General features: G+C 30.9%; 2 protein-coding genes across 7 annotated transcripts; one reads left to right on the top strand and one right to left on the bottom strand.

Moving 5' to 3' along the window:
* Window positions 1-1,819: 1,819 nt before the first annotated feature.
* On the bottom strand, window positions 1,820-6,209 carry LOC105218007 (general transcription and DNA repair factor IIH helicase subunit XPD). The gene is made up of 8 exons (XM_011193326.3): window positions 6,025-6,209; window positions 5,504-5,964; window positions 5,046-5,397; window positions 4,662-4,795; window positions 4,359-4,606; window positions 4,015-4,296; window positions 3,674-3,952; window positions 1,820-2,441 (listed from the first exon to the last, which is right to left on the bottom strand). Exons 1-8 carry the CDS (start codon window positions 6,027-6,029, stop codon window positions 1,890-1,892), a joined length of 2,313 nt encoding a protein of 770 aa, XP_011191628.2. The 5' UTR covers window positions 6,030-6,209; the 3' UTR covers window positions 1,820-1,889.
* Window positions 6,210-6,386: 177 nt separating this feature from the next.
* LOC105218005 (USP6 N-terminal-like protein) lies at window positions 6,387-24,641 on the top strand. 6 transcript variants are annotated; one of them, XM_054234913.1, is made up of 6 exons: window positions 6,387-7,822; window positions 10,017-10,698; window positions 11,371-11,756; window positions 13,380-13,444; window positions 23,691-23,745; window positions 24,461-24,641. In XM_054234913.1, the coding sequence occupies exons 1-6, from the start codon at window positions 7,380-7,382 to the stop codon at window positions 24,531-24,533; spliced, it is 1,704 nt and encodes a 567-aa protein (XP_054090888.1). In that variant the 5' UTR covers window positions 6,387-7,379; the 3' UTR covers window positions 24,534-24,641. The 6 variants fall into 6 exon arrangements, with proteins under 6 accessions (XP_054090888.1, XP_054090887.1, XP_054090886.1 ...); XM_054234912.1 differs by having other exon boundaries at window positions 23,640-23,745; XM_054234911.1 differs by lacking the exons at window positions 23,691-23,745; window positions 24,461-24,641 and adding an exon at window positions 18,819-19,763 and having other exon boundaries at window positions 6,387-6,574; window positions 7,006-7,822.
* The last annotated feature ends 989 nt before the right edge of the window (window positions 24,642-25,630 follow it).

Raw genomic sequence — 25,630 nt, 5'->3', positions numbered from 1 at the left:
ATTGCCACGCCCACAAAATGGCGAAAACCAAAAACATATAAAGTGCCATAACTAATCCATAAATAAAGTTATAAAAGTAAAATTTGGAATAAAGGATCGCACTAGGAAGGGGCATATTTGGATGTAATTTTTTTGGGGAAGTGGGCGTGACCCCGCCCCCAAATCGGTTATTTGTATGTATCTCGCAAACCAATAAAGCTATATAAACCAAACTTTCTGCAGTCGGTTCTCTTAAGTACCACACCACACACCATGAAAATAGTTGAAATCGGATAATAACCACGCCCACCACCCATACAAAGGTTAGGTTGAAAATCACTAAAAGTGGGTTAACTCACTAACGAAAAACGTCAGAAACACTAAATTGCAAAAAAATAATAGCAGAGGGAAGCTGCACTGAGATTTTTTTTACAAAATGGAAAATGGGCGTGGCATCGCCCGCTTATGGGTCAAAAACCATATCTCAGGAACTACTCGACGGATTTCAATGAAATTCGGTATATAATATTTTCTTGGCACCTTGATGACACGTGTGGAAAATGGATGAAATCGGTTCACAACTACGCCTACTTCCCATATAACTCAATTTTGAATCCTTCTGATTCTTTCACTTTATAATGTATACATAAGGAACAGACAAAGATAGCGAAATAAAACTTTACACAAATAGTGCATATCATCTCTGGCTTCACTTGTGAAAAAATTATCGAAATCGGACTATAACTTTTCAATGCCCCGGATATCGAATATGAAGAAACTCAGTGCCCCATGGTAACTTTTCACCGAAAATTTCGGTAAATCTCACAGGTATCTTAATTTAATTCAAAGGAAATATTTTATTTCTAATAGTGTGCCTCTGTACCAGAAAAGGTTAAAATCGGGTCATAACTTCCCTTATATATGAATACCTAATTATAGGATTTTCAAAAATACGATGAGCTTAATAGCTTATAAATCGGTTAATATGTGAAATATATTTATGCCGAATATATGGGTCAAATTGTGTGTTTTCTTAATAAAAATATAGCAATAAATTGCGAGAGTATAAAATGTTCGGTTGCACCCGAACTTAGCCTTTCCTTACTTGTTTTATTATTATATTATTTTTTTATTACAATTATTATTATTTTTTATTTCATATTTCAGTTAACTTTTCTTCACTGCAAATAAATTGGAAAGGCAGTTTAAAATTGAAAAAAAAAACTAAAATTACAAAATTAGTATACCAAAGTCAATGACTAAAAATTCTGCAGCGAAAAAATTTTAAATTTTTAATTACGCATACGATTTGAACGGAAGGAAAGGTACAAAAGGTGTTGGGATTGTCTGAAAAACGTTCAATGTCATTAAAATTTTTTGCTAGCGCTTAATTTGCCGTTTGTAAGTTGTTTTTGCAGCAGCGCTGCAAACCAGTGTGAGCAATAAATTGACTGCAAGCCGACAACAAATTTTCAAATTTGCAGCAAAACGAAAAAATAAGAAATAAATGAGAGTAAATACAACTAAAAAAGAACATAAAAAAACCCTAAAAATAAGCAACCAGTTATTAGCCGCTGCTAACCGAAGTCCGGAAGTCAATTGCCAGTCATACACGTAAACAGACTGGTCCAGATTTTTATGTTAATGAATTGCAATTTGTCTGAGAGACATTTGTGGTTTTTGTTTTTATTAAATTCTCATTGGTTTGGTGGTGGTTTATTAACACTTTTATTATTATAAAAAAAATTAAATCACACATTAAATGCAGCGATTGCATATTGAACTGCATCAACAAACTTACCGCTTTGAGCAAATCTTCTTTATACAACGTTAAAATGTATTTCAAATTAGAAAAAAAATTTATTGTTTTTTTTTAATTTATTTTATTTCACATTTACGTTGACAGCGCCTCATAGCTCCATCACCTCACCGCCCACACCCTCTTTGCCTTGCGCCTGCCGCTCTAATTTCTCCTTCTCAGAGTTCTCCAATTGCTCCAATGTCAGCAGCGATATACCGAGTTGATCTTCACGCGTGAACGGTTGCGCCATGCGTCGCAACCAGCGACGTGCCAATTGCATGGCCTCCTCTGTGCTCAAATTACAAAAACTATCGACCAAGTGCTCCTGTATCCATTTGGGCAGACGACTGCGTTTATCTTGACGTGAGAACCGCTTATCGGCAAATATCATAATACCATAGTCGGTTTTGCCACGCAAAGCGCGTCCCACACACTGCGCCGCATGGCGCATCGCATCGAAAGTGAGAAAATCATTTTCGCGTATCTGAAATTGATCGCGCAGATAGTCGAGGCGTGCCTTCAAGATGCGTGATTGTGTGTAGACATAGGGTATGCCAAACATGAGCACCGCACGTCCGTAATGGTGATCGAAATCAACGCCCTCGGAGACTTTGCCACGCGCCACAGCAAGCAATACGGCGCCGCGGCCACAGTCACAGGCCTTCGGTTGAAGAAAATGTATGTGAGAAATGTTATGAGTGTGTTTGTATATGATTTTTGTACCCGAATGCAATATATCGCACAGGGCTGGCAATTCTTTAATAATAGTATAGATGAGACGTGTTAAATATAGGCAAATGTGAATGTATGAAAAAAAATTAGCAGATGGAAAGCATAAAATAATTTGGTTATTGTTATTGTAGTTGTAGTATTATGACATTATTATAATAAATTTCCAAGACAGTCGGGTCTCCATTCTCACAACAGTCCGTTCTATGTAACCGGATTTTTATCCGGCTAAGGAATGTCAAATCAACTGTATTCCTCAAAATTGTTGAGGGAATGTTTTATGCCGCTACAACAACTGTGAGGCCTGTTAGATTCTTAAGTTGATAGCTCGTAACACTTGGGGAAAATACAACTTTACTTTACTAGTCACTTACGAGTCAATCGGCCGGCCGGTCGTTAATTACGCAGTACCAGTACGGTCACCTGGATGCAGGGGGACGAAGCAGATGAAGATACAGACGTGTCATAATAACGGACAGTCACAGTATGTCTATTGATGTCTTCTAAAGCACATTTACACAACGAGGCCGAGCTATCTATAAAAGTGGATAATGAACTCCTACTTATCCAGACTGAACCCTAACATAAAGAATATATGTTAGCATGCAATGAGTCCCCGCATTGTACTAATCACCTATTTGCGTGTCCAATGAACTCGATTCATGTAAAACCCTTCTCTTTATGACCTCGACGACAACTAGACTTATACTTTCCGGTTCATAAGGGCTGGGAAATCGTTATAACAACAACAACAGTAGGGTCTATGTAACCGGAACGGATCCGGATTTGAATCTGCCAAAGACTGTCTTTTTGGTGGTATAACCTTGTTTGGCTAGGTCAGTTACGAGTTATTATTAGCAAGATAGTCAGACAGCCGGGTCCACGTAACCGGACCGGGTTTTTTGATTTTTTTTTTAATTATAAATAATAAAAAAAAATAGAAATAATAAAAATTAATTAAAAATAATAAAAAAATGTTAAAGTAAAAAATAGAATAAAAAAATAAAATGAATTTCATAATACACTATCTGGAGAATTTGTGAAATAAAATATGCTTTTCATCGATGTATAATCCTTCCTACATTACTCGGACCACTATCGAGGTATAAATGATTGAATGAATTTCATGAACATTCTTACGTGTTATTTGCACTTCGAACTTACCTTGACATAGTTCATTAGCGCATAGCTAGTCTCCGCATTATCCTGCGTTTCAATAAATAACAATTTATAACGCAGTAAAGTATCCACGATACCCTGATCATACCATGAGGCCACCACAGACTCAAGATAGAGGTAGGAAGTGAAAAAGCAGACAATACCATCAGGTACTGTTTTCGCCGTCTCTACAAGCAATTGACCGTAATTTCTTATAACTGCGGTATCTTCGCGTGTTTCAAATTTTGAAGATATCGCCACTTGATCGTTACCTTTGGACACGATCTGTAAATGCAAGAAATAACATTTAACACAAAATACAAAAATTTAGATTAAACATATTGTACCATCGGCAGCAAGCAAGGACGCGCCAGCGTCATTGTAAAGGAACTCATAATTACTGGATCGAAATCCAAAATTTTCGGATACATATCCATAGGTGAAAGTGTGCCCGACGTGATTACGACTGTCTGAAACCGTTTGAACACCGGCGCCATAGCTATGGAAGAGTCCAAGCAACTGAAATGCAGTATGGGATTGATGACGGTGGGTGTTTTATCGTCAAACGGTTCAACAATGATTGTGAAACCCTTTGTGTAGGTGGATACTAAGGTAGCAAAATGTGTAATCTGCAAATATAATTGTGATTGTCACGAATATGCTTTATTTTAAACCGTTTTTATTACATTACCAATATCAGCGCACCATACTCTGTCATATCGGTAATCTCCAGTGTTCGCAACAAGCTAGACAAACGCTCGGCACAAAAGCGCAACGGCTTGCGTTCGATGCAAATTTTAGATGACACATCTTTAAGGAAGCCGGCAGGTGATTCCTGCACAACGTGATGGACGCGTAGACGTGTTTTAATATACTCCACGAAGCGGCGCAGGAAACTCAGGAAGTGATCGGCATTACGTATATTACCGGGCACAACCTCTGTATTTTAAATTAAATTGTCAAAAATAATAACTAATATTTACTTAAAACATACCTTTCAATATATCTGTGGGTAATACGGGATTGGCCATCACCATATCGGTTTCACGCTGCACCTGTGCATCCTTCAAACCCTGTACCATACGTTGGTACTCATCATTGAGACGGTTGGCGTCATCCTCACGCATACTAAAATTGAAAAATTTATATTTTTTACTTTTACAAATTATTATTTTTTTATTTTATTTAATTTTTTTCTTTTTTAATTTATTACTTTTGTATTTAATTTTTTTTTTTGTTTCTTTTAATTTAAAATTTATAATTTTATTTTTTCTTAATTTTAAAATTTTATTATTTTTATTTCTTTATTGTTGTTACTGTTTCTAATTTTTAAATTCTAAAGCTTTTTTTAATTTAAATTTTTTTGTCAATTACTTACTCTTGTACTATTTTTTGTAGATTGTTTAGCGCATTCGTGCTGCGCTCGACAATACGACGATTGATTTTAACGCTCATCGAATCAATGCAGACATTATCAATATTATGCGCCTCATCAAAAACAACACAGGTTTGTTTAGTCATCTCTTTGGATACAACTTCAGCAATTTTTGGATCCAACAAGTAGTGATAACTGTAAACGACAATGTGTGCATGTGTTATAGCAAAACGTGCCAGAAAGTATGGACACCAATTGCGCATGCGTCCATATTCTTTGAGGTCATCAATACTATATACACCAGCGGGCATCATGGACTCTTTGCCTTCCAAAGTAAAACCTTCATAGTATTGACCTTGAAATAAATATAGTTCAAAGTTATATTTTTTATAATAATTGTACTATAATTATATTTATTAAAAAAATATTTGTTTAATTGTGCTAATATAATATACACTCACATATCGGCGTATTGTCGGGATCTACCTCGTGATGTTCGCGTATATAACTGGCTGTTAGACCATAACATTTCCCATCAACTGCCTTGCCTTCACGCTCTCTACTAACTTCCGGGTGTATGCACATATTCTTACGCGAACTAAGAACCAAGCCAAGTAAAGCTGGTGGTTCAGGCGCATTTTTTTGATAGTATGAGATCAGATTTTGTAATTCCGCGATTACCTTTTCAATCTCCGGTACGGTACGTGAACAATAAATTAATTTGCGTATCACATCGGGATGCTCAATCATATATGCTACAATTAGCGATAATAGTGTGGCAGTTTTGCCTGTGCCCGAAGGCATCTCCAGCAGGCAGTGTCCTTTCGCATCCAATGTGCGTTTCAATTCTAGCATGTATGCATACTGTTCCGGATAGATGTATTCGTACGGAAAATACACCAACAAACCATCAACACTTAACCTGAAAAACAATGTTTATTATAAAACCAACAAATAACACAATAAATTCACATTAATTTACTTCATTCTAATTTGTTTATTATTTGGAATGCTAATATGCGCCAATAAGTTTTGCCGGCTGATAATTAGTGGTTGCCATGATGGTTAAATTAAAAAAAAAACGATGGTTGCCTGATTTTAATATAAAATTTAAAATAAATATTAAATGTAAAATGCACATTAAAAATATTTCATTGACTTCAGAATTTTCTTTAAGGTTGAGTTAAATCGTTTCATCAATTTCAAGCGTGGTGCTTATTAGAATTGTTTAATAGTAGAAATTATTTTCGCCCTTCTGAAAAAAAAAATGTTTACACTGTTCGCTTCGGTTTCCCTTTTCTTCTTCTCGTTGGACTTTCTACTGACATTCGTATATTTAACTGTCAGTGCTGTCAAAGAATTCTCTAATTCCAAATGGTTTTTACAATTGTGTTTCGCTGGGGAAAGTATAAAATTTTAGAATTTGTTGAAAATTTTGTGTAAATATTATTAAATACAGATTGTAAAATGCACAAACTATATGGAAATAACGATATAATCTTAATGAATGTGTGACCAATACGGATATAAGTGTGAGAAAGAGTTTATAGTGGAATTACTGCAATAAAAAGCTGATCAGCGAAAAAGGAGAAATTTTGATGACGGTCAAGAATGTGTGCGTTTGTGTTTCGAGTGCTAGCTTGTATTGTTCGTGGATAAAGTAACATAATTAAAGATATGCAAAGGAAGTTATTGCGATAAGAATATAAATTCTTAAATTATTTAAAAGTTTGCTTTCTGCGTACTATTTATTTATAGACACAAATTAAACGTGTATATAAAAATTCGTTTGCTTAGTTACAATAACTTTCTTAAAGCTTGCACTGATCTGATTAAAAAAGCGAAGTGTTGCTGTTATTAATGTAGAAGCGGGGGCGTCAAATTTTTTGACTAGCTTACAGTAAAGACTTGTGGCTTAAATATATTTATTAATAATGGTTATTTACTGTAAAAATAATTACAGGCGGTGTTACTAATCAATTTCTTATGAAAATGAACTGGGCTTTTAGCTGAGCAATGACATCAATGGCCGAATTCTATCAAGGAGCCCGAATAACAGCAGATGCATTTAAAACAATATTTGCAAATATTAATAAGTCGTACTCTGGCAGTAAACACAGAGATACGTTATTTTTGTAATAAAAATAATAAAGTGAAATACCAATACCACAACAACATACAGTCATTCCAACGCATATAGTTCAACTTTAAGCAGCCTTCAGAGTTCAGTGCCACTGGCTATCGCTAAGCGCCCGCACAATCGTTCATTTCCTAGTAAAAAATAAAAGTAATAATAACAAGTCGAAAAAGAATTGTATAAAAACAAAAATTGCAACCATGAATTCAACTGTGTACACGAATAGTGTCACTATCATAAGCAGTAATAGCAATAGCCACAATCACAACAACAGTGCCAACAGCACCAACATCAACAATATTACAATTACAAATAACAGCAATGTGAATAATACAAATAGCTTGCCTGCCTCCCCACCCGTCGCTACAAATCATACAACAACTACGCACATAACAACAACAAACAGTAGCGAAACAACAGCTTTAACAGCGACAGCTGGAGGTGATGCCGCAAATGTGCCGCCTATGACCAATAATGTTAGCAACAAAAGCATAGCAGCGCTCGATGATCAAGAGGCGTTGCTACAACGTGCAGCAGATGAACGTGAAGCGATTTTCAATCGTTACACGTTGGGTTTGGATCCGAAGAATGTGGTCGATCCTTGGGAGAATCCCACATTTGAACTCTACCATATTACAGACAAGTGAGTATACGCCATAGAACAATTAATAATCAATTTAAAGTACTTATTGCATGTTATAGAATTTTACTTTATTAGTTGAGTTCGAAAGTGTTTTGAATTAATTTGTGCCTATTTTGTTTTTCAAAGCAAAATTAAAACTTTGAGTGCCACTTGAAGAACTTTAGAATATGTATATATATGTATGTACATATGTGTATCATATATTCATTAAGAAACTGTTTTTAATATGTATAGTTGTTTTACCATATACTACGATAAAAGTTACTGTTCAAGGATAATAAACAATTAACAATGTCATAGTCTTCATGTCTGGGCCAACTATGCGCACAATATTGACGGTTACATTACACATTGTGTGTAAAGGAAGTGCGTTTTTATTCATTGTAAATTTATTTTCATTTTATATTGCCAATACTGTAGTAAAAATATTAAAAAATGTAAGTCCCCAAAAATATTCTAGTCGCAAATAGAAAAAAAATCTACAACTTTCAATATTGCTAAATACATGCCAGTGAATTGTGTTGTGTTACTGAGTTTTTAGTGTTAATAATGAATTGTTACATATTTGTTTTATTTTTCATAATTGATTTGATTTTGTCTCGGTCATATCTATGATTGAAATTAAAGGCTGCTAATTGTATGCCGTGCTCCAATTAAAAACATAACATCTTCTTCACATAAATTATGCATTTATACAAACTCAGCAGATCTACTGTAAGTGTAGCACTTAAACAATGCATATGTATGTACAAATACTTCTAAAAATACCATAAGTATTCAATTCAATTGTATAAAAACAAAAACGGGTAAAATATCCGATTGGTTTGCCTTGTTTAATGATTCTATACACATACACACAATTTACGCATATACACGTAAAAATATAAAAGAAAAATGTTGGAAACATGCCTCAGCTACAAATAATATTCGCTTGCTACTGAGAAAAGGCATATCCTCTAAATTTATATATGTAAGTATGTTCGTGTATTTGTATATATGTACAAACAAATATGTGCGAGTTCAAACGTATGCGCGAAATTACTCCTCATTTTGTTCGATGATTCATGACGGTTGCATTACAAATTCGCACATTTCCATGCTTGTCGATAATTTTCACTTACTTATTATATGTATTTTTTGGCCTACAAAGTATGTGAAAGCATATAAATTTACAGATGAGGTGACCTTTTTACCCATTGAAAAGTCGGTGGGAGACAGCACTCGACCTCTTTTTCACAAGGAATACCAAATACGCAATAAAGTTTGGAGGTGCGAATGTCTGCTGCTTTAAAAGCTTTAACACAAAAGCAATTGACGAGTGTGTAATTAAAAATGCTTTAATAAATCAAAATAAAATTCATTTAACCGGCATATACTGAAATACGGCATATACAAATACAACAAAAATGTTAGATAAACCGCGCAACAAAGTGTTTGCTTTCCATACAAACATACATAACTATTCGTAAATAAAGTGTGCTGTGGATTTCAAAGGCGCCTAACAATACCTTCCAAGTACCAATTCGCACATTTCTAACTATGTACTTTTCTCTCTCCTTAGTGCGATAATTTCCTTTAGTTATTATAAGTTGGCCACCGCAAACATTTCCGGGCAATTTGCCAATGTTTTGCATGCGCGAATATGCCGCTGGTTCTTATACCCTTTACCTCATGTTGCACTTCAAACCACTTGAAGCAATTTTAACTGGAAAATGTAGAAAAAAAAGCATGGCGTCTGTACGGTCACACACATTTTGCAATTTATACAACAAGTACGAGTAACAAGTCTACTTAATAAAAATAAAATATGTATAAACGTACTTACTACGAAAATAAAGCAAAAAGCAACAAACAACTTGCGCATAATTTTTATTTTTTTTTGCTTTAATTTTATTTTGCAAATTAATGCAAAATGCTTGTTTCACTGTCGTGCACTGCTTTCGTTTCCCACCACAGCGATCTTGCTTCCGTGCCACATTCCACACTTTCCGACAATGAACCCTTTCAGCATAAACATAGCATACATAGAAATATACATACATACTTAGCAGTAAATAAATACCTGTTACTTTGCAACATTTACAAGTTTTCGTATTATAAAGTAAATCCATTGCCACAAACAAGCAAACAAACCCACGTACATATGTATATATTTTCTCACAGTGACTGTATTTTTTCCGCTTTATTCGCACAGATATGGCTTCATGCACGATTCCCGCCTGCCCGACACCCGCGACTCACAGGAACTGCAACGTACGAAAATCGAATTGGAGCGCGACAAGAAATGGGTGAAAATGATTGCCAATTGGAATCCCAATAATGAGAAACTGCGACGACGTATCTTCAAGGGAATACCAGATCGTATGCGTTGGCCAGCGTGGAAAAAATTGCTGAATGTGGACGAATTGATAGCGGCCAATCCCGATAAGTATGCGTCTATGTTGGCATTGGCGCGTAAATACTCCACCGAGGTGCGTCAAATCGATTCGGATGTAAATCGGCAATTTCGTGATAATGTCGCCTACCGTCAACGGTATAGCGTTAAACAGTGCTCCCTCTTCAATGTGCTAAACGCGTATAGTATATATAATCCCGAGTTGGGTTATTGTCAGGGTATGGCGTGTCTGGCCGGTGTGCTGTTGCTTTTTATGCAGGAGGAGGAGGCATTTTGGGCGTTAAATCAATTGATTATAGATCGTAAATATGCCATGCATGGCCTGTTCATTGAGGGCTTCCCGAAGTTGACACGCCTTCTAGAACACCACGATCGCATCTTGTCGAAGAGGATGCGTAAATTGCATCAACATTTTATGAAGCACAATGTGGATGCCATTCTATACTCGATTAAATGGTTCTTTGTTATCTTCGTAGAGCGGGTGTGTATAAGAAAATTATTATTTTTTGAATATTAAGTATTAATTTATTTGTATTTTGTTTATAAATTATATATATATTTTTTATTATAAAACTTTTAGATTTTTTTTTAAATTATTTTATTAGTTCTTTTTTCTCTATATATTATTTTTAATTAATTTTTAATAATTTTTTTTCATTTTGTATTTTTTAATTATTTATTTTATTTTTTTTTGTACTTTTTTTTATAATTATGTATTTTTTTAATTTGTTATATTTTTGTATTTTTTTTTTTAATTAGTGTTTTTTTTTCAATTATTATTCAAGTTATTAAATAATATTTAAGTTATTTTTTTTTAACTTATTTCTATTTATATTATTGCTTTTCAAACATATTTATCTAATTCTCCTTATTTATCTGTTTTACATAAAAATAATTATTTAAAGTCAACAAGTGAATTTGTTAAATAAATTCAAATTCAAGCACAAACATTACATCATTAATAATAATATGCGCAAACCGTCTAATGAATTTGGCTTGCTACCATATTTGGTACTTTGTCACTATAACAAGTTTTACTTTCTTTTTCGTTACTTTACGCGCTATTGTACAAATACAGTTTCAAAATTTTTATATACCACACTTGTTTACTGCATTTTCTTTATACTCCATACTTCCACTTTACTATTTTCAGATACCATATAGTTTAGCTTTGCGTGTGTGGGACATTTATCTGTTGGAGGGTGAAACTATCGTCACCGCAATGGCCGTCACCATACTGTATTTGCACAAACACGAATTGTTGCGTCTCAAAGATATGGATTCAATTATTGAATATTTGCAAGTGAAATTGCATAAGAATTTCGGTTACAGCGATGATTACGTAATCGAGGCACTCGAACGTATGTTGAAGAAGTTGAAAGAATGGAAATTGGATGTGGCACCACCACCAAAGGCGAATGAATTTCCAGTACGACCATTGGGGCAATTCGTGGAGGCGGATATTGAGAAAAAGATCGGTCGACGGCGTTCCGAATATACCGATAATGAGAAACAAGTTATAACTGATGTGATATTGAGGTAAGAGTGTGAGAGTTGTTAAAATTTTATTTTAATATCAAATACTTACAATTAATTATGTGATAAATTGCATATAACACTGTACAATACTCGGCTGAGTATTGGACAAACTTATTTTTTACGAAAGTTTCAGTCAAAATTGGACACCAAAATCGAAATTTTTGGCTTCGAAATTCGAGAAAAGAGTTTTTGAAAAGCATTATTACTAACTACAGAATATAGTTTCAAATAATCAAAAATAGGGGTATAAACTACCTTCCCCTATTATTTCAATGATGTATTATAACATTATTCGTTCAAGCTTATATGACTGATGCTATAAGGGGTCAAAGTTGGATGTTCGAAAAAAATAAACACTATATTAGGTCAACAACTTTGCTTCCGCCGTTTTTTTGTAAATTTAAGTTTTTTTGTATAAAAACGGTTACAAATGTCAATAAGCCTCAGCCGCACTTTTCTTGGAATTAAAAAAGAAAAGCAAAATTTCCCGCAAATGTCGAGAATTCTGCTCAAAAAGTGACATTTTCAGTTGAGAATAAGTTTGGGATGCAAACAGATCTTTACAAATATTTTGTTGTTGGGTTAATGTTGACACAAATGTCCAAAATCGATATAAAACGATTTAGTCGACCAGTGCTTGACCCTAGAGACATCTATTGGAAAACGGCGGAAGCAAAGTTGTAGACCTAATATTTCTAAAAATACTGGACCAAATTTTGTAAATGGGCACAGTATAAATGTAGACTACATGTTTTTCCATTATTTGTGTACTAAAGTATATAAAATAAATAAATTATTACATATGGTAGCAAAAAAAAAATAACATAACATAAAAATCGAAAACTTTAAACGTTCCATATACTTAGGTCCATTAACGGGTATTATCGCGAATACGCTTCTTACCTTTTGCTTTCTTTTATTTTATTATTATTTTTATACTCTCGCAACAAAGTTGCTAAAGAGAGTATTATAGTTTTGTTCACATAACGGTTGCTTGTAACACCCAAAACTAAACGAGTTAGATATAGGGTTATATATGCCAAAGTGATCATGGTGAAGAGTGGAGTTCAAATGCGAAAGTCTGTCTGTCCGTCCGTCCGTCTGTGCAAGCTGTAACTAGAGTAAAAATTAAGATATCTTGATGAAACAATTGGCACACTTATATCTTAGCACCATAGGAAGGTTGCTTTCGAAAATGAGCAAAATCGGACCACTGCCACGCCCACAAAATGGCGAAAACCGAAAACACATAAAGTGCCATAACTAAGCCATAAATAAAGCTATGGAAATAAAATTTGGTATGAAGGATCGCACTATGAAGGGGCATATTTGGATATAATTTTTTTGGGGAGGTGGGCGTGGTCCCGCCCTCAAATTGGTTTTTTGTACATATCTCGCAAACCAATAGAGCTATATAAACCAAACTTTCTGCAGTCGTTTTTTTAGCCACTTTTTAATACAGTCCAAAAATTAAGTACTAAAAGTGGGTTACACCCGAACTTAGCCCTTCCTTACTTGTTTCTTTACTCTTTTATTTTTTTTTTAATATTTTTAATCATTTTGCTGTTTTGTTTGTTGTAATACCTTTCAAATACTAATAACTTTGGGTTTTCCCTTTTACAGATCTGAACAAAATGCAGTAGAAGTACAATCAACCATGTCGTATGAGACCTCTGAATGCGCTACCGGTAAGTTTCAGTTCACACATATCAGTTGATTTTCATTTCTCTCTTTCAACTGTCTGCAAATCTATATACTATCTTCACTAAATACTACTGCTAATCACTCGTTTACTCTACTCACACACTACTATACTAGAAATTCTTTAATCATTGCTGCAAAAAATTGCTTCGGGCCAAAAACTGTAAATGAAGTTTTAAAAATTCTTTGAATTCATTTTTAACCTAAAAGTATTTTATGAAAAAAAATTAAAATGCTTTTTTTAAAACTTCATTTCACTATTTTCTCATATTAATTCTGTTTACAAATCACTCCAAACATTTCACTGTGTGGTGCCAGCTTGCATAAAAAGTACTTATACATATTTAAAATATTTGCATGCTTACATATATAAAAGTCATATATTTGAATAGTTAGATATAAAATAACTGTATGCTTTTATATTTAGCTATTTAGATACATGTGCTACAGTTTTATATGTTGTTTGTAATATAAAGGTGTTAGTGGAGAATTAATCCATGGAAATAGTTAAAGAAATGCTCTGCTGTTGGGAAATATTATTATTAAAATATTAAATAATATTATTTAAAATATCATTATTTTACACCTATGTAAGCTTTGTATGCCTCAAATCTATAAAAAAAAATCATTTTATATAGTTATTATTTTTTTTTTTAATTTATAACGTAATATTAATTAATTAATTTTATATTATTTCACCTATATTTACATTTTTTTGTATGTATGTATGTCCAATTATTTTTTTTATTTGTTGAATTTTTTTTATAAATATATTTGCTTTAAATTTATAAATTTATTTTGCTTTTAAAGCGTGCCTTCTTTGCTGTTCGTTCTTTAACGACCACTCACTCCGTTTGTTTATATATATATAAAGGTGTCACCAATAAATATTTATTATTTGAAGACACCAAAATAGCTCAACACGTACTCTCAGCTATACCGATAGCAGTTGCGTATATTAAACAAAAGCGAAGATTTTTGTTCACACAGTAAAAAATGAGAAATTCTATATGTAAACTGAAGTTGTTTGGCAAGCAAGCGTGTAATAACCGCGATTCATGTATTCCTTAGTGTCTATAGGTTTTTATTCAACCTCATTGTTAGCTCAATATAAGAAGTGAGTATGTGAAATGAATTAGAGCAGATTGCGACCGGCAATTAAGAGGTTTCTTTACTTATTTAATGCGACATGTGCAGAGTTTTGAAGTTACTTATTATTACAACCTAATAATAAAGCTTTATATATACATATTGTCGTTGTTGAGGCACGCAAAGGCTTATAAGGTTAATAGCTAATTAATAACAATCAATAATGTATGTACATAGTTTACGCTGTTATTACTTAATGCATGCTACAACTTATTTAATATTTCTCCACACAACTTTAGCCTGCTTTGTCTGCACACTTATTTATTATGAAATTGTTCGCACTTTTATGACACATTTAATAACATTTATTTTAATATTTTACACTACCATTCAATGTTGATAACAATTACACATAGTTTGCTGGTGTAATACATAATTAACATTGTGCGACAAGAAAACGCCCATGAGTCGACGCATACAACATTATCTGTTGTACATGTATTTCTACTTATTTAAATATTAATCTCCGCTTATTTGTATTATGCGTTTAACAATCGTGTTTTTAATGTCTATATTTAGGTTATTTAATTCTGAAACGCTACTTTTTGCTTGTTTGTTTATATTGTTTTCACATAAAATTTTGCAAGTTGCATTATGCCTGTCTAACCAAATTGGTTTACTTCACTTTATTTCACATTTTTTCTTTTTCTTCGTTCTTTGTTTATTTTTTGCTATAATTTCACCTAAATACCTCGTTATCAATATTTGAAAATCAAACAAAATTGTGTCATAAGTAAATATTTATTATATTTTTATGATTGCATTGATAAAAATTGAGGGTTAGACATGCATACAATGCGCGACGTGACGTTAGTTGCTATTATAAGTTATTGTATAATTAGCACATAGTTATCAGTGTAGCAAATGTTATTTAAATTCTATTTTTAAACGATTTCATTCATAATTTCGGTATGACTCATATTTTTGAAATCTATTGCAAAGGTACCCATTAGGGATAGGGTTATTCTTCATTGTAGAATTCTGTGGACTAAAGAAATTATTGTTATGGTTAAATATGGTTAGAAGTGTTCTCCCAAAAAATACTTAGTATTTTAAGTATAGTATAAAGTATCTACAATTAAAGGTCCCTAAATAACCGTTCCACGACAACCGATCTAAAGACTATCATCACTGCAGCCAAAAACGTTGATTGAATGTTTTATGTATCCGCAGCAGTAACGACGTTCAGACTCCCTTTTTTTGTGGTTAGAAAAAATACATATATATTTTTTTGAAACCTCTGATAAATTGTGCTGCTAAATTTCATTTAGCTTCATATTTGTTAGTTATCTTCTATTGTTTAATAAATAAAATAATAAATTTATATATGAAAATATATATATGGGCATTTCCGCCAGAAGGTCCACCACAGACAAAATATTAAACATTATTAGAATTAGAAAGTTGTTGCCTATTTTCATAGGAAAATATTTAAATTTATTTATATTTAAGTAATTTTAAATTAATTCATAACCAATTACGAGATATACGAAAGCCAAGTCGCATATGAGCTACTTTTCTCATTTCGATTTTTCTACTGCATTTGTTTTTTCGTCAAAATTGTTAAAGAAACATATCATGTATAATTTTTCGCTTTGTGTAAAACCTTTATAAGGGTACAAAGAGCAAAATAAAATGCATAAGAAAGCATGCGATTGCAAATAACTTAAAGTTTTTGCTCTCTTATTATCCTACATTTTAATGTCCCGTGCGACATCAAAAAACAACGCTTGTTCCCGCTGCATCGCAAATATAAGCAGCAAGCGCGCCAAATTTTGGGTATAAACAGTAAACTTGCATACAATTAAAATAAAAAAAAACCTTGTTCAAAAATCAGAAGATTTGTAGTTTTGGTAACTACTTAAAATTGGTCCCGTGCGACATCGTAGGTGTGGAATTTAAAAATTGAAAATTATTTTTTGTCTTATAAAATTTACTGAAGTATGTAAATAGATACATTTCCATTAATTATTTACATATGTGCAAAAACCGCACTTTAAATTCCACTGAAATAACTATTCAAATAGATTTTGGCGAAAATTATAGGCTTACAAATCAAAATAAGAGTGCTCATTTAAACAAAGTTGTCAGGAGAAAATCGTTTGCTTTTAAAAGTGACAAGTTAATGCATGACATATTATTTTCTTGATACATCTCTTAACTAAAATTAAGAAATCCTTTAGTTGCTTTTCTAAAATATTTATTTTTTTTTAAGGTAACTGCTCTCAGTCTGGTTGATTTTATAAAATAATTAACTCTTCATTAGAATATATTTTTTTTTGCAAGGAACCGATGGACTGGGAGCAGTTATCAAAAAGAAAGTCTAGCAGATAACGAAATCCAAAAATTTGTATACCCTAGGACAGCATTTTCTGAAAAAAACTGTATTACACATTCATAATACTATTTTCATTTCATACTATAGAATTTTTGTGGTGTTTCTCGTTGGATGTTGGTTAAAATAAATAAATAAATACATTTACTACTTTTTTAAGCCATTTTATTGGACTTGTTGTTAAATAATTCCGTATTATAACAACAAAATCAACATAAATATTATGATGGAAAAAAATGTCCCGTGCGACATGTCCCGTGCGAATGCGGTTAATAATTAATTAAAAATAAACTATAAATTATTTTTGGATGAAATTAATACCATCTTTAAAGGCCGTCAATGCGCAACATTTTACAATCATTACATTTGAATATTGCCTCACAATTTGCTGAAATCGTCGTTTGAATCGTTGTCCCCAAAAACGACTTCCATTTTTTGTCCCGTGCGAATGCCTTAGTTTTTTGCAATTATCTTGAAAATGAAAACCGTTCCGAAATTAACCTTAACACTAAATGTAGAGCTAATGAAGGGCTATTAAAAAATCCTACTGTCAAAATTAAAAAAACATTTTAGTTCATATTTTTTTTTTTTAATTGAAAGGTGTACGATTGTCCCGTTCGACATGGCGGAAATGCCCATATATATATAGCTGTATGTGCTATATGTGCTATCATTCTATAAATTTTACATAAATATTTTCAAAAAATCTCTTTGTAATTAATAATCTGTATTATTAACTTCAGTAAGAATAACTTAATTAATTTTTTTTTGCCAAAAATATAACCTATTATAATTATATATTTATGTTTCTACTATATATATGTCATAATCACAATTACTTATTATCTAATATAATTATAACTTTCGTCTTCGCTATTATAATTTAATTCAGCTTTTACTAATAACCTATTAACCTTAAGGAGGCGTATAAACAGTTCGGTGGTTATTATAACAAAAGAAGTCGTGTTTTATTTTGCACAACGTTTGTGATATAAATAAATTATTAAAAAAATATTTCATAGATTACAAAAAATAATTTAAAAATATTTAGAAAGAAATACATTTTGATTTGATTTCTCTTTTAAATTGCTATTGCGATATACGTGAAGTTGGCTGCCGTAAATATTTTAAACCAAAACTGGCACTAGCAACTGTTTTATTAAATTTGATGTAAGCTGTTAACTGGAAAAAAAATAATAAAACACGACTTTAAGCTTTCAAATATATGTGCTTATAACATTAAACATTACTTGTACAGTTATTTTGAACATAAATACATACAGTCAAATAAAATAATACTGGTGGCATATACTGGTACTACTTACTCATTACAAATGGATCCATTACTACAGCTTATAACTTACATACCTAAATATATCTACTATTTAATCACGTTTTCTCAACTTCTACTGCTTCACTTGAAGTGCAGATGCATAATATTTATACTCATATCTCATATGTGTATATTTGTAATTTAGCATTTTCGCATTAATTTATTATTTATATTTTTGTCATTGGTTTCTTATCTCTCTCTCTCTCTCTCACATACACACGTACTCTGTCTGTCTTCTATAAACCATTTACAACATAAGTTGTAAGCATTTCAATATTTAATTGGTTTTAACATTTTTTACAACTAATACATACATACATACATACTACATACAAACAAACATACATATTATTTATTTAAAAAAAAATATAACCGTTATTATTAGTATTATTATTATTACCGTTGTATGATTATTGTTGTGATGATTACTTTACTTTCTCTCTTTCTCTGTTTCTTCACCCACAAACACACGCACACACCTACAAACACACAAAACACACACACGAAATTGTTTCCACCATCTTCGTCCCAATTCTTCTTCTAGGTGATGCATATTCAATGAAAACGTATCGAAGTATCACTAGTTTAGCCACCTCACCGGCTGTTAGCAGTTATTCACTATATAGTAATGGATTTGTTGTCACCACCAACAATAAATTATACAATGACATTGACAACAATGCCTACAATCTTAACGGTCACAATCACCACAATAGCCACAGCCACAGCCACAGTCATTTAAATAGGCACAGCAATAGTTATAATTACAGCCATACAATGTTACCGTTACAAAATCATACTGACGCTGACGTTGACTATTCAAATGTTGTTGATTTACCGCCAGACTTTAATGAAAATGCTGACATTGATGACGATGAGCTCAGCGTACAAAATACTCGGCTATAAATTTATAACTAAAATAAACAAAAATTATTAAATCAAAAACTAAGTAATTCCACATTTACTAGCGCACTAAATATGTATTTGTAAGCATATTAATAAATTTAATAAAAAAATAAATATTATATATATGTAGTTATTACAATATGCCAATTTAACTAGCCTTAAGCTTAAAATACTATATGCGTTTAAAATGTAATGCTATTGCGTTTATAAAATATATATAAAAAATTTATAGCATTTAATATTTTTTGTTGAAAAAAATGCTTTTGAAAAAGCTTGCATACCTATAGGCTGAATATAGTAATATGATGCAACATAAAATAATGATTTTTTTTAATACCACATTTAATGTTTTTACGTTAAAAAATTAATTTTTCTTAAATAATACTAAATTATCACACAAATATAAGACAATGCGGCTTTATCTGTGCTTTAAAAATTTAAATCTTAAAAAATTTTCATATTTTTTCACCTCTTAAAATTATATATTCGTATTATGCGTTTTCTACATAAATTTACACATTTAATTGAATTCTCCTATTGCCAAAAATCTTTAAAAATCCTAAATAACAACCAAAAACCACAACTGTTGAAAAAAAAAATTAACAGCTGTTCTAAACTTTATCAGCTGTGGTATATTTTCTGATTATTGTTCACCACAATTACTATATTCAGTCTATAATGCATACAATTATTTAGCTAAATTCATTATATAACTCCTAGCATTCAATTGTAGTAGCTTTACTTATTATTTTTTATATTATTTTCCATATTGTAGCTTGCCTATTTGCTAAGCACACGTACTGTTAAGAGTGTATACTTTATGAAAAATTTGCCATTGCAAAAGCAGTAAGCAGAAATAATTAATTTAATGTTATAATTTCTAAAATATGTATTTGTAAACTTTAGAATCTCTCCACAATGATATTCTTCTTTATGCCTTTTGTCATACTTATCTTAACCATATCGTTGTTTATTGTGAACATTCCCTTACTTAATGCAGTATTTACACAATTTTTATTGAAGTTGAAGTTATTAAGTGAAAATGATACTGTATTATTTAGCTTGCTTTCGGCGAGAAACAGTTAAACGTGAAATAGTAATGCAAATGTTAATAAATGTTGAATGTTCGAAAATTTTGGAAAATTTATAATTTTGGAAAAATAATTTCAAAGTAACTATAATTATAATTATTTATTTATTTCAATGAAGAAAGCATATTGTAGTTTGAAAATTTTTTTTAAATTATATTATACAAAAAAGTTGGGAACTACTGATAATTTGCATTTTTGTTTATATGAAGAATAACGTACTAAATTACATTAATTACGATTGTTCTTAATACTGTTCAATTTTCGAAATTTGTTTATACAAGAAAAATATCTTTACAAAACTAGCTTTCCATTGTTATGACTTTTGAGACTTATTTTGCGCAATATATATAGCTATGGCCACAAACTAATAACTTTTAATTACAGACAAAACAATATCAATCGTTTTTATGTTTTGCAATTAAAAAAAATTTCATATAAAGTATTATTTTTTTTTGTTGTAATAAAATATTTTTTATTTCATATTTCTTTTCAAAAATTTAATATAAATTATTATTCATTTTTTTATTAATTTTTCTGTTAATAAACTATTTTTTTTAATAAAATTTAATTTTTTTTATAATTTACTTTAAACAGTTTTTACATTTTTAACAAATTATTATTTTTTTGTTGTTAATAAAATATACTTTATTTCATATTTTTTTTTTAAATCATATTTAATTTTTTAAAACAAAAGTATATATTTTTTGATTAAAATTTAATTTATTTTTTAATAAAATTCTTCTTTAACAAATTATTGATAATTAAATTGTTTTAATAAAATAAATAAATTTCTCCACTAAAATCATTTTTGTTCCAGAATACCGTATTGTTTGTGTGCAAAGCTAAAATTTTAAAGTTCGTGCCAAATTTCACTAAATACTTAAATTTGTTAGTGACCAGCACAAGCTAATATTATGTAACTATTTCACTACGAAGTCTATAATTTCAGTATATACAGATATGTAACAGTTCTATGTATATGTATGTCTATTCATTGTGCTTATAATATAAACTTGTAATTCCTATTTTATTCCTATATACTGTCTTATATATTTATACATATTTACATGCTTACAATGCGTCGATATTTATTTACAACTATTTACTTTATCTACATACATAAATACATATATATTTACTATGAAATATGTGAAATATATATAACTCTTTAGCATTTACCAGTTAGTTAGCGCTTTTTGCAAAAAATCTTTTGACGAATTTTTCTACAAATATATAAAAAATATAATTGTCTATATATATTTGTATAAATCAATTAAAAGTCTATGCAATTCATACCTTGCAGTTTAGTGTGTTTTAGCGTTTATAAAAAAATGTACTGAAATTTGAATAAACATAATATAATTGTTAAATAAGTTTTGAATAAGAAATTAAATAAAAATTATAATTTTTTTAATTTATGATTTTTTTTATACACACAACCTCTTTTTGTAGCTTGTATTGGCTAATTGGCTTACAAAAGTAGGGTTATTTTGGTCTTTACTACTTTAGTCTTTACGCAATTAACTGATTTACTGCTAGAAGGGGTTAAATTTCCATGCAATACTTTAAGAAATGTAAAACTATATTTTTTTCTGGCGTTAGAAACACTTTTCGTTGTTGGAAATCTTTAATTTTACGTTATGAACTGTTCCGCTGATATCACATTAGCGTTTATTTGCAAAAGTTGGTTTACTTGACTGTCATTTGCGTATAAGAATGTTTATTGCATAGTTTATTTTAAATGCTCCGTGATGACTTTACTCTTTATAATTTTTATTACTCCAAAATTTTAGTTCAGCACTTTGTTAGGGATTTCAATGTGTTATTAAATAATAATACAATCACAAATATTTACAAAACCGTTATACAATTGAACCATTTTCCATTAACTTTTTATTTTTTTTTTATATTTATTTCTTTACTATTAAATTTTTATTTATTTTTTTTTTTGTTTTCGATATTATTTTGTAATATTAAAATATGTTTGGATCCGTTAGAGCTAATAATGCACATATTTACAAATCCGTTATAAAATTTAACTACTTTCCATTGATTTTCATTTAATTTTTTTATTTTATTTTATAATATTTTCTTTTATTTTCAAAAAAGTAAATAATATTTTCTCATTTCTAATTCGATTAAAAATATTTAGAGATCCGTTACAGATTTTAATTGTTTGTTTTTATTTTGTTTTATTATTTTTTTAATTTTTGTTTTATCTTTTTATTAATTATATATTTCCCATATTTATTTTATATTATAATCTTTTCTTTATTGCTAATTACTTTCAGTTTAATTATTATTAATTTAGAAATATATAAAACAACTACTTATAACTAACAAATCATTAAAAAAATGTTTTTATTTTATTGATTATTCCGCATGCGCGTTTCTATGCTCGAAATTATTAATTGCATTTTTATTTTTCTATATTTAAAAGAAAATAAAAAATGTGTCTAAACTGTTTGAAAAGTTGTATGTTGTAAGCACGTTATAATATTTTTTTGTAATTAATTTTTAGCATGTGCCCGAGAATGCATTTCATATTTAAGTAAAAAAAAACTTTTTTTGCTAAAAAATTATAAAAATTGCATATTTCGTGCATGTACACGAACTAGCATAATTTCGTTTCTTCGAAGACTTGATTTCAACTGAAATCATACGTATTTTGTCAATTAGCTTGCCAACTTTGCATACAAGTAAATACAGTGAACAATTTGCATACTTAACACCCACTCAACTACTAACAAATATGACGCATATCCTTAACAATTTCGATTTCAAACACTATATAGCTAGGCACAACGCCACACACACACTCTTGCAACCACAACTTTCCTATGTATTAAAAAAAAAAATATAAAATTACAAATTTTACGCTCTTCTCCAATTTATTGCAATGAAGTAGTTTTCTACACATTTATTCAATTAAATTTATACAAACAAACAAAAAACAAATTTTACATACAAAATATTAATAAAAAATTGGTATTTTTCGCTTTTGTAAATAATTTCACAACAATATTGGCTTGGTTGCAACAAAAAACAAATACAAAATGTGGTCCAAAACGAATTATTTAAAAAAAAAACAAAAAAAAATCGAATATTGAATTCTGAAAATTGCATCTTAAATACGTTTACTGTTACGCAAAAATTGGACAACAACAACCACTTTCATGTACAACCAAAACAAAACGACTACAAAAATTTGTACAAACCCCAAAAATCATATGGAAAAACAACTTTTGCAACTACTTTCTCACCACTACAATAAACAACAACAAAATTCCCATCACCGACAATTGCCTTAAATTACAAAATCAAAACCAAAAAATAACAATACGTACATATAATAATAAAAATGCTAGTAACGTTAAACGTACCCGAGGACTCGCATTCAATACGAAGTTCGCTTGCAGGTACTTCGGTGGCCTCGCACGGTTCGTCGGAGACATTCTCGCTGGAAGACAATAAGTGAGTAATTTATTTATTTTTTACAATATTTGAATTTTTTCGAATATAACTATTTTTTATTTTTTTCATATTCGGATAGTTCTCTTTATTGCGGATCCTTTTCACAACTTCCGACCATTTCAATATTTTTTGGTTCATTCGGGCTGTAGCAGGGAACTTTTTAAACCCTTTTTAGTTATTAAAATATGCCATGGGTAGGCCAGAAATATGAAAAGTTACAGTGTTGGGCACTTAGAAATGCAATTAGACGAATTTAGTTTCACATAGTTTATAGTTTAATTCTTGAATATTTGAAACTTCTAAACTAAATTTTTTGTAATTTTTGATCACATCCAAAACAACTTTCCATTTTTTTCAATTAAAATTGCTTGTCTTCAAATTTTCATCAAATTAGATAAGATTAGTACCATTTAATAATATATCTTTAATATATTCTGACAGATTCCGATATTAGTTAGTTTAAAAATAACACTTTTAAAAATGTCCTTCGGATGATAGTTACTCTCAACTCAACTCAATTATTTTTTTTATATATACTATTATATAATATCACATTTATCTGTTTACTGAGACCACCTCTAACATAAATTTAGGTTGAATGTTTATTTTTTTTAATTTTCGAAAAATATATTGAGCAACATTGAAAATTAATTTCCTAAAAAAAAAACAAAAATAACTATTCAAAAATATAAATCTCTCTCCATTCCATACACAGCATTCACTTAAAAACGGCCAACGCTCTGCAGAATACGCCACAACGTGAAATATTACTGCTGAGCAGCACCTGACGACAGGCAAATCTGGCGGCTGGCACAGCAGCAGCAACATCGACATCATGCACATCCATATTAGCGGCGAGCGGCGGTGTTTCCGGTACCGTAATGACAACTTCTACTTCCACATCGTCGGCATCTGCGTCAGCGTCGGCAACGCCAACCAAACACTTTACAGCAACGCCTTCAGCAACACCACCGCCGCCGCCACCACCAACAACACCCACACCAACGCCAACGCCGACACCAACGCGCCAACCGCCAACAACAACAAGCGCACATACTGCTGTGCCGCCAGTGTCCATGTCGCCCATGCGACGCGCAATCGGCGGCGGTGCTGCTGTGCCAATTGGATAGCAGCCGCAGCAACAGCAACAGCACCACCATCATCACCATGTGGGGACGCAAAAGTTAAGCGGCATTTATCACATGCGTTCACCGAACGGCACAATTGTCGAGGAGTAGCAGTTGGACAGTGGCGCAATTTAACAATCCATATGAACTCAACCAAATATATTAATTAACAATCGAAAGTGCTTTCTCTTCCCAAATGCAAATACAATGAAAGTGTGGATGGTAATCATAAGATTTAAGTATTCTTCCGTTTTTTGTTTCACAAAACAGTTTCCAAATTGTAAGTACATAGCATTATTTGTACAACTGACTTGCGCTTATATTTTCCTTTTCGAGTTCTTGTTATACAAGAGCTTTATTTAGATTTAACATTCACTTGCATTTTGTTTAAATAACTGCGTTTTGTATATTGATTTGCATAAATATATACTTTTTTATAATTTTAAGATTACAACCCTTTCTTGTATTCGAAAATATTTTTTATTCGTGCTTTTAAGGGTTTGTTAGTGTAAGCAATCGCAGCCTAATTCAATAAACAACAATTTGTAACTAATTAACCCTTTATTGTTGATGTTTTGTAAACGAGTATATATAAATCCTTTTCTAAGCACTCTATAGTATTCACAACAATTGTCAGGTACTGTAATTAACCATTTTTTGAAATCAAAATCTTCATTATTTGGTTATCGAGTAACTAAAGTACTACAGTTAAAAGTCCTTGTCCAGTTAAAAATCCGCTTCCGTTCCGATTACATAGA

The sequence above is a fragment of the Zeugodacus cucurbitae genome, chromosome 6 (assembly GCF_028554725.1).
Source record: "Zeugodacus cucurbitae isolate PBARC_wt_2022May chromosome 6, idZeuCucr1.2, whole genome shotgun sequence".
Taxonomy (NCBI): Eukaryota; Metazoa; Arthropoda; class Insecta; order Diptera; family Tephritidae; genus Zeugodacus; species Zeugodacus cucurbitae.
The sequence above is the reverse complement of the archived record's forward strand: the minus strand, read 5'-3'. Positions and strand labels throughout refer to the sequence as shown.

Coding starts and splice junctions, on each gene's coding strand:
- LOC105218007 (XM_011193326.3), bottom strand. Junction 3,953..4,014: donor GTCCTTGCTTGCTGCCGATG/GTACAATATGTT, acceptor TTGCATTTACAG/ATCGTGTCCAAAGGTAACGA. Junction 2,442..3,673: donor CGCTAATGAACTATGTCAAG/GTAAGTTCGAAG, acceptor CTTCAACCGAAG/GCCTGTGACTGTGGCCGCGG.
- LOC105218005 (XM_054234911.1), top strand. CDS start 7,380: ATGAATTCAACTGTGTACACGAATAGTGTCACTATCATAAGCAGTAAT. Junction 7,823..10,016: donor CTCTACCATATTACAGACAA/GTGAGTATACGC, acceptor TTATTCGCACAG/ATATGGCTTCATGCACGATT. Junction 10,699..11,370: donor TTGTTATCTTCGTAGAGCGG/GTGTGTATAAGA, acceptor TACTATTTTCAG/ATACCATATAGTTTAGCTTT.